General features: G+C 45.5%; 1 protein-coding gene across 1 annotated transcript in view; it reads left to right on the top strand.

The window, feature by feature from the left end:
- GYG2 (glycogenin 2) overlaps positions 1-9,332 on the top strand; it is a 91,559-nt gene that overhangs the window by 70,297 nt on the left and 11,930 nt on the right. Inside the window, exons 4-8 of the mRNA XM_081807983.1 lie at positions 366-540; positions 1,435-1,597; positions 2,516-2,642; positions 4,216-4,438; positions 5,698-5,829. Coding sequence (XP_081664109.1) covers positions 366-540; positions 1,435-1,597; positions 2,516-2,642; positions 4,216-4,438; positions 5,698-5,829 — 820 coding nt within the window. The remainder of the gene's footprint in view (positions 1-365; positions 541-1,434; positions 1,598-2,515; positions 2,643-4,215; positions 4,439-5,697; positions 5,830-9,332) is intronic.

Below are 9,332 nucleotides of genomic sequence, written 5' to 3'. Positions count from 1 at the left end.
AAAAACGAATAGAGATTGTAGTGGACATCTGTCAGTTTGTACCTCCTCAGCATTCATTCCCATGGCCCATGCATTTTTCAAAGAGAAGTACCTTCTTGAGGGATGACTGGAATCAGTCTACCTAAGACAATTGTGTACAGTTGTTAAGATTTTCAGGTTTGCATAAGGTTTAAGCATGGGTGGAAAGTATGCAAAGCTCCTTGGGAAAAATAAAACCTGAACATGAAGATTGCAGTGAGCTTGATGGGGTTTCGGATCCATGCTTCATGTGTGTGAGTCACAAAGGGGTGTCATCTTGAAGGGATAACATGTCCTCTGTTGAATGTTTCCTTGCTCTCCTAGTGCCTGGCATGTGTCTTTTCCAGGGTTATCCTCACGAAGGTGTTTGATGAGGTAATCGAGGTGAACCTGATCGACAGTGCAGACTACATCCACCTAGCCTTTCTGAAGAGGCCTGAGCTTGGGGTCACCCTCACCAAGCTTCACTGTTGGACCCTCACCCATTATAGCAAGTGTGTCTTCCTAGATGCAGATACTCTGGTGAGTACAGGGGGAAAATGAGCACCAGACACTCCACTTGATAAGGAACCCCTCAGAGACAATGCCTTTTCCTTTTTAAGGAGGCTGCTAGTTCTTACAGGTGGATTCCCAGCAAATAACATGCATCTCTATCACCAGCATTGACATTCATCAAAATCAGGTATAACACAGTGCTCGCACTGCTCTAACCCTGCCCAGGACACTAAAGGACTTGAAGGCATGCCCCTTCCCTAGGAGGGCTTTATAATCACATAATTTCATCTACACAAAATAGAATAATTAGGAAAAATATTTTGCCTTGATTGCATCTTGAATTGCATAGTTCGGACTGGACTGGTACACCTGGCTTCTTAGGCTGTGGCATCCTCCACTTGTCATTTGGGGCAGATTAAAGAGCATACACAGGCAGGCGAGTTCCATAGAAGATTTTAAGAACCTTGAGAAAATAATTTAGTTTCAGAAGTGGTGTTATGTCAATCACTTGAAATAAACTGGAGAGCAATCTTACACACTCTTCTCTTTGGGATGTAAGCCGAAAAGAAGAGTCAGTCCAAAAAATGGGGCGCCTGGGTGACTCAGTCTGTTAAGCATCTGTCTTCAGCTCAGGTCATGATCTCAGGGTCCTGGGATCGAGCCCCGCATCAGGCTCCTTGTTCAGTGGGGAGCCTGCTTCTCCCTCTCGCGCTCTTCCTGCTTGTGCTCTCGCTGGGTCAAATAAATACATAAAATCTTAAAAAAAAAAAAGAAAGAAAAGAAAAGAAAAAAATGGGCACAGGTTTCCAAACACTAGACTTTGTCTGACCTGACCATCCTCATGTTTCTGCTGCATTTGTCACCTGCATCCCGGAGGTAAGAGAAGTCTTGCTATAGGTTCTCCATGCTCTGCTTTGCCAGGTGCTATCCAATATCGATGAACTGTTTGATAGGACAGAGTTTTCTGCAGCCCCCGATCCTGGATGGCCAGACTGCTTCAACAGTGGTGTATTTGTCTTCCAACCATCGCTGGAGACCCATGGCCTCTTGCTGCAGCATGCCACCAACCACGGCAGCTTTGATGGTGAGTGATGGGAAGCTGGAAATGGGTGGAGGAGGATGGGGCTGTTTCCGGGACCATACCCCTGCCTCATCCTCATTTCCCCAGATATGTGAATGACATGAGTCAGTTAAAGATGTGGTAGAAGACTACGGCCAGACAGGGTGATAGGAATAAGTGAAGCTAGTAAGTAAATACGCAACAGAGAAAACCACTGAAGAAAACATCCTCAGTGAGTAGGAAGAATGGTTCCCCAATCCTGATCATACAAAAATGGGTAGGTAAACATTTCTCTAAAGACCAGATAATAGATTCTCTTTCAGCATCATAGGTCATATGATCTCTGCTGCAAATATTTAACCCTGCAGGTGTAGAGTGAAAGCAGCCATTGATAAGACTTACGTGAGCACGGCTGTGTTCCAATAAAACTTTATTTACAAAAATGGATGCAAGCCTCAGTTGGCCAGCCCCTGATGGAAAATAAAGGGAACAACTCAAGTAAGCAAGAGAAGCTGATGTTTCACTTGAATGGGCATCAATAGATGGGGAAAATGCTAGGATTGTTGTCATATAAAAGAAAATAGTAGACTGATGAAGAATCATCTCTGGGTAAGGACAAGGAGTTGCCCACAAAGCACTGTGGCTACTGGATGGAATTCATTACGGGAGGAGTGGAGAATTTGGGGGACAATACGAGGGTTTATTATCAATGGTTTTGGTTATGGGTGGAGAGTTTTGGAGAGAATATGCACTGTTAAAATCAATGGCATGGATGATCAGTCCTTTTTGAGACAAACGGTCATATTGTAGTGGGCAGAGAGAAGAAAGATAATGGGACCCTGCATGCAGGTGTGTATGTTAAGCCCTTCAAACACATCTTGAATTCTTCGAAGCGCTGTACCATCCGTGATTAACCTCCTTGGGTGTATGTTCACCATTTAGGGGCAGATCAAGGCTTACTGAATAGCTTCTTCAGTAGCTGGTCAACAGCAGACATCCACAAGCACTTACCGTTCATCTATAACTTGAGCAGTAACATGGCATACACCTACAGCCCTGCTTTCAAACGGTAAGTTCTCCACTTTCTAGATCCTTCTATGCCTGCTGCCTTCCAGCAGCCCTATCTCTAGAATCTTTATCAGCTTTTGGCATTTGGGGAGGAAAAAACTAGATCATCCCTCCGTTTGCCTATTGCTTTAAATTATGGGTAGTCAAAGCAGCAAGTCTTAATGATAGTGGTTCCCAAAGGGTGGTCTAAGGAACCCCTGAGGGATTCCCCCACAGTTCTTTTGAACGTCTGCAGTCAAAACAACTTAAAAAATAATTCTTCTAAGATGTTATTTTTTCTTCTTGTTCTTTGTAAGTGTACGGGGGGGGGGGGATTTACAGAAACTCCATGACATGATTAAACAATGCACTAAAAAAACAAAACAGTGCACTGAATGGAGACACAGATATAAGAAAGCAGCTGTCTCCTCTTGAAATGGTCAAAGTCATTCTTTTGACAGTTGTATTTTGAAAATACAGTTATTTTTCATGAAAAAGTGTGGAAATGAACATCCACATCTCGTGGGTCGATTGATTTCTAATGAATTGATTAAATCCATTTTCAGATTTCTTAGTTTTGTTTTCTGTTGTGGTAAATATAGACAGATGGAATCCACATGGACAAAGCTAAGTTCTTGGTCCTCCATGCGTTTTAAGAATGTCAAGAAGTCCTAGGACCAAAATGTTTGAGATTCGCTGCTGTGGGTGATGTTGTTATAAACAAAAGTGGAAAATTGGAGCAGAATCTAGGGAAAGGATAATTCTAGGGCACGCATTTTTAACAGGGAACATATTGCCTCTAAGGAGCAGAAGTGGGTCCTCAGGGAGTGAAAACATCCTATTCTTTTTAACGAATAAAGCAGAGATGTACATACAGAACATGGATATACGATACAAACGTAGTGTTAAAATTTCATGGGAAGATGATTATGGGGAAAAATGTTTAAAAAGGTTGAGAGGAGAAAATTCACAATCTTGTAAAGAGAAGCCAATTTTCTTGTTTTCAGCTTGCATTGTCTACTATATATAAGTGATTTTTTCTTTTTTTCAGTCCCTGTTGTTTTAAGGAGATGATGTTTTGGGCTACCTACCATACCGTTCATCTTTAGAAGACTCTTGATTTATTCTTCTGGTTTTTTTTTTTTTTTTTTTTGAGATTTTATTTATTTATTTGACAGAGAGAGATACAGTGAGAGAGGGAACACAAGCAGGGGGAACGGGAGAGGGAGAAGCAGGCTTCCCGCCGAGCAGGGAGCCCGATGTGGGGCTCGATCCCAGGACCCTGGGATCATGACCTGAACCGAAGGCAGACGTTTAACGACTGAGCCACCCAGGCGCCCCTATTCTTCTGGTTTGAGGGAATTTCCCACTGGGTTATGATTATGTTCCTTGGTAGATAGAAAACAAAATACTCCCAATATTGATTGTTTAAAAAAAAATATCTTTAAGGAAAATAACAGCACGTCCACATAGTAGGGTTGAGACAAGTGTTCACATGCTGCTGTCTTTGACACGCCTCGTGGTTGTGGGGGAATTTCCCTGCGTGTGTGATCACTTCCAAGTGGAAAGTAGAATGCTTTGTGTTTCTTCCTCAGATTCGGTTCAAGTGTGAAGGTAGTCCACTTTTTGGGGCCCACAAAGCCATGGAACTACAAATACAACTCCCAGATGGGCTCGGTGTTGGAGGAGGGCTCCGGGTTGGCCAACCAGCACCAGACGTCCTTCCTTAACCTCTGGTGGAAAATCTACCAGCACAGCATCCTGCCTCTTTATGGAAGCTTCCGGGATGAGGAAGAACGCGCATCTCCAGGACACTCCGTAAGTGGGTGACACCCTCTGAAAGCAGGAGTTGAGGATGGGCATATTCTCTGCATGATCGAGTCGATACCCAGTGTACTTCCTCAAAATGCTCCCTTCTGTTTCTCTGTGTTGTATTTCATAAAGGATGCTGAAGATGCAGATACCCTGGTTTGTTTTTTTCTGGCTCAAAATCATGAATGTTTAATGAGCCAGAATGTGGCTGTGACTTAGAGAGTTGGTGCGTAAGTAGATTATTTCAGTTAGCCGCCTTCATCAGGGAAAGAGCCACTCATAGCTAAGTGGCTGCAGATGATTGATTTCCATGTTGTTCAAGGAGACACTTTCCAATTTACATCATCACTTCAAGTAGCTGTTGGAGGACGTTGCTGAAGAGGATTTTTGAAACTCTTGATTGATACCAATTTGATTTTTTTTTTAAATGTAATGGTAACCCTTCATGCTCTAAATAGTCACATTTGTGCAGCTAGTTTACTATGGATACACCGGCCGTACAAAAGACCTCTTGAAATTCGGTTCCAGGAAACTTTATTACCTGATCATTGTTTACTAGGACATGTATTAGTACCATACAGTTAATCACCAGCCATTGCATTGATGGGAAATGGAAGAGAATCCATACTTTAGTCTTGGCCACGGTTTTTGTTGGGTGGAACCAGGTGCTGCTTCTCTTTGGAAGCACTCAGTTTCTCCCATCATTTCACACGAGGGAATAGGAGTTTATCTGTGTTTGTGTTGCCACTTATTTTCTGCTGGGCAGTTTGCTAGGCATCAGGTTGTATGGGAGGGAAATTAAGATGTGGAGTCAGGCTGTTCTGGGAAGTAAGGCGTTGAGAGCAATCTAGGAGATGTGTGCCGTGTGGTTTTTCTCGCCAGAACGATGGCAGCTTTCTAGAGGACCACCCGTCACCTGTTTTATCAGAGCTTACCTTGTGAGTTGTCACGTTTCCACGATCCCTACGGCCCTGGAGGCTCTCTGTGTTGGCCCAGGGGTGTGGGAGTGCTTGCTTTTGTTTCCAGAGTGTCAGGCTCTGTGCACGGCCAGCTCAGAACATGGATAGGTTGTTTATAGGTTCTCGGGGCCCGGTTTCCTAAGTCTGTGTGCATTCCTTGAGCAAGCTTCTGTTTATTGAGTACAGATGATAGGGCTGGGGAGCGCTGGCCACACAAAGGACGGGATGGGTCCTGGGGTCCCCAGGGCAGCCGGAGAGTTAAAAAGATGTAAGGAGGACTTACCAAGTGCATCCATCTTTGTTCAGGCTGGCATCGGGGAGCCATATGCAAAACCAGCAGTGGGGTCCAGCCAGCCTTGGCCTGCTGACGGCCCTTCAGAGCAGACCATGGTCACAGATGACACCCCACCCTCACCCAAGGGGTGCCATTCGGAAGATGTAAGTACCCACCCTCCACACAAGTGTGCCTGGAGAATCAGAGAATCGGATGCTGGCTCCCCAAGGAGACAGAGCTGAGAGCCTGCTCCCGGGGCTCCCAGGGCTTCCAGGGAGGGAGAGGGCATGGCCCTGTCTGCAGTCTGCTCTAGCTTCGAGGAGCTCCTGTGTTCATGTAGATCATTGCACGGTGACCCGTGGGGTACATTGAATAATGCTCCCCACCAACATGTGCACATCCTAATCCTAGGAACCTGAACATGCTACCTTATCTGGAAACAGGGTCTTAGCAGGCGTGGTCATGTTGAGGACCACCAGAGAATGATTCTGGGTTTTCCAGGTGGGCCCTGTGTTGTCACAAGGGTCCTCATATGGGGGAGGCAGAAGGAGATTTGCTAATAGAACGTGATACAGAAGAAACAGAGGCCAGACAGAGACTGGGAGATGCTAGTTCTGCTGGTGTTGAGGGAACATGGCCACAAACCAGGGCTGCAGGAGCCTCAAGAAGCGGGAAGAGGCCAGGAGATGGACTGTCTGCAGGAGCTGCCAGAAGGAACTCACCCTGCCCACACCTTGACTTCAGCCCAGTGACACCCATGTTGGACTTCTGACCTCCAGAACTGCAAGGTGGTCAGTCTACATTGTTTTAAGCCACCCAAATGGGCAACAAATATGGGCATTTGTCACGGCAGCCACAGGAAGATAATACACACCCTGAGAACAGGTGTTGGGTCTCATCCTGATATTGTGGGATCCCCAAACTTTAATGTTTGAAAGGCGTTGCTTGCATCTCCCTTGAACCCAGCTGCCAGACCACATGGTTCTACGTCCGGAGAGCTTTTGCCACACCCCTGATGTGAATATGACTTGGAGACTAATGTTGACCCATGTGCTCATTTCTGCTGAGGCTGGGTCCGCTGAATTCCTGTCCTCAGAGAAGAAAAACAGCACCACATCTTATTTGCAGAAGGGGGAACACCAAATGAGGCCATTGTTTCTCCATCCCCTATTTCTGAGTGAATACATTGGAATAATGTCCAGTGTTTAAAGATTTCTGAATTTGAATCCTCACGTTGAAAAGCATTTTTATTACCTTCATTTCTCACTGATATTATTATGAGTTTGTAGCTGGGGATGGATCTAGGGTATGGGGTCAAGGGACGTCATATTTTTCCATGTGCTTCAAACAGGTTTGGGAGAACTGTGTCTTGATTGGGAACAATCGATGTTTAAATTTTAGCAAACGTGTCTGCGGATGGCACTCTATTCTTTATTATAATATGGAACAAATTACATTGTCAAGTTGTTAATAGCCTTTGAGTTTGGATTTCACATCAACCCAAACAGATTGAGAAGACCCTCAGCTTTGTACGGTAAAGACAGACATAGTAGAAAGGGAACGTTTCCTGGTTTTTCATTCCTCCTGATGGTACACTGAGCCCCCGACAGTCTGGATGTGGCCCCAGGAAATGCCACATGTGAGTTCAATAAAGACGTCTGCTTGTTGCAGGAACATGAAGAATCGGTCTGTTAAGCTCTCACAGTGAGTGTACAACGCTCCCTGTTCTGTCACCAGGAGCTACGCCTGTAATGGGATCTGTAAGAAAATTCAACATTCCCACGAAATGTTTAGCAGACACATGGACTCAATTAGGTATTGCTCAGAAAACCCTTTTTGCACCTTGAAGGTTGATTTTATCCGTCAACTTGACTGGGCTAAGGGATGCCCAGATAGCTGGTAAAACATTTGGTTCATTAATTTCGATTTCCTTGATTGCTGTGGGTTTTCTTGGTGTTTACTTCATACCTTAGTTTTGGCTTCATAATTGTCGGTGAAGCTCTGATACAGACAACAGATAACTGTCTTTGTGTCTGTGTGTTTACAAGCGGCATTTCCATCCAAGCCGGCAGAGCCAGGCCCAGGGGAGCTCTTCCTACAAAAGGGACCGGGGCTTCTGGGCAAAGCCGATGGAAAGAATCTCCATCTCAGGATGGTGTTCCCTCGATGCCTGCTGAGCTGGACAGTGGCAAACAAAGGACACAAGTCCACCACCAGCAGCCCAGACATGGGGACAGCTGGCTCCATCCATGACAGAAGATAGTGGTGTCATTTGGGCAAGTTTGCTGTGGCCCCAAACCCTACCCCTTCCTTAAGGGGTAATATTGGGGAAAGGAAGATTGTGGGAAAAGATCCCAAGAGTTGGAGAAAAGTGGGTTCAGAACAAGTCCTCATACAAGAGGAGGAATGTCATTGAAAGTGGTGGAAGCCCTTCTTGTGTCCCTATGGGCATCGGGGTCTATAGATGGGACCTGGGGCTACCATCTTGCTGCACTCAATGGAGTCTGAGCCCAAGGCCAGGGGTCGGTAGAGGGGAGATGACTCCCCAGGTAGGATGGGTGTGCCCGGCTCAGGATATTTAACTAGTCCTCACAAGTAACTGTGGAACTCCAATCTCTCGTCTTGGCGGCTCTAATGGACTGGCCCTGCTCCAGCTCACCTACACACTCCCACACCCCAGGCTTTGAAGACATCTCCAAACAGCAGGTTCCTGCAGTGAATGACCTATGTCTGCAGATTGCAAAGGAAGCAGCCAGAGGAAGGAATACAGAATGATCCACCTGGATGTATAACTTTGATTTGTATTAAAGTGCTCAGAGGAAGAAGGGATCCTCCAGGCATGAAGAGGCAACAAGGGAAGGCATCCTTGTCTATTGAAATGTGTAATTATGACCAGAGGGGTGTCGTCTCTGAGGATCCAAGGGAAAGAGTGGGGGACTCAGGCATGTGAGATCCCCCCAAGCTCACTCCTGTGTGTCTTGGACACTCAGAGGAGAAGGGGCTCCGGGCAGAGTACTGTGAGCATCGTATTTCCCGGGGAGGGGGACGTGGATCCAGACAAGAGCTCAGGAATGCGCAGCTGTTGGAGAAAGGGCTGGAAGTGGAAAGGAAGCCACTTGGATAAGTCAATACAGACTCAACCCTAAACATCTGGGGGAGTCACGTCGGTAGCCTACAGCACATTGAACACTTTGCTGGAATAAAAAGAATATAAACAAGGAGGAGCGTTTCAGGGTGTCTGCTTCATTCTTCAGTCCCCTCTTCCCGCCCCCTCTACCCCCCGTTTCCATCCTACCACCTGCGAGTAATCCGTTGCCGAGACTGACTTTTGAAGGAATCTCGGTGGCTTGACTAATTAATGATGAGCATGTGTCTCTAAAAGCGATGAAGTCTTCATAATTTTATAAGGAAGGGATGCATCACTAAATTCTACTCCTGAAACCAATATTACACTATATGTTAACTAACTAGAATTTAAAAACAAAAACAAAAACAAGGAAGGGATGCTTTCACAGTATCTTCGGTATCGTGCCTTATTTTGGAATTAATTTTGCAGCATCATTGCCACCTACTGGCCATGTATTGAATTATTGACTCCAGGTCTTTAATTTGGGGAGCTGGAACCCGGTCTGAAAAAGAAAGAAAAGATTATTTTCATAAATTCCTA

The sequence above is a fragment of the Leptonychotes weddellii genome, chromosome X, assembly GCF_054177405.1.
Source record: "Leptonychotes weddellii isolate Sample4059 chromosome X, ASM5417740v2, whole genome shotgun sequence".
Taxonomy (NCBI): Eukaryota; Metazoa; Chordata; class Mammalia; order Carnivora; family Phocidae; genus Leptonychotes; species Leptonychotes weddellii.
This window is presented reverse-complemented; position numbering and strand designations above follow the sequence as displayed.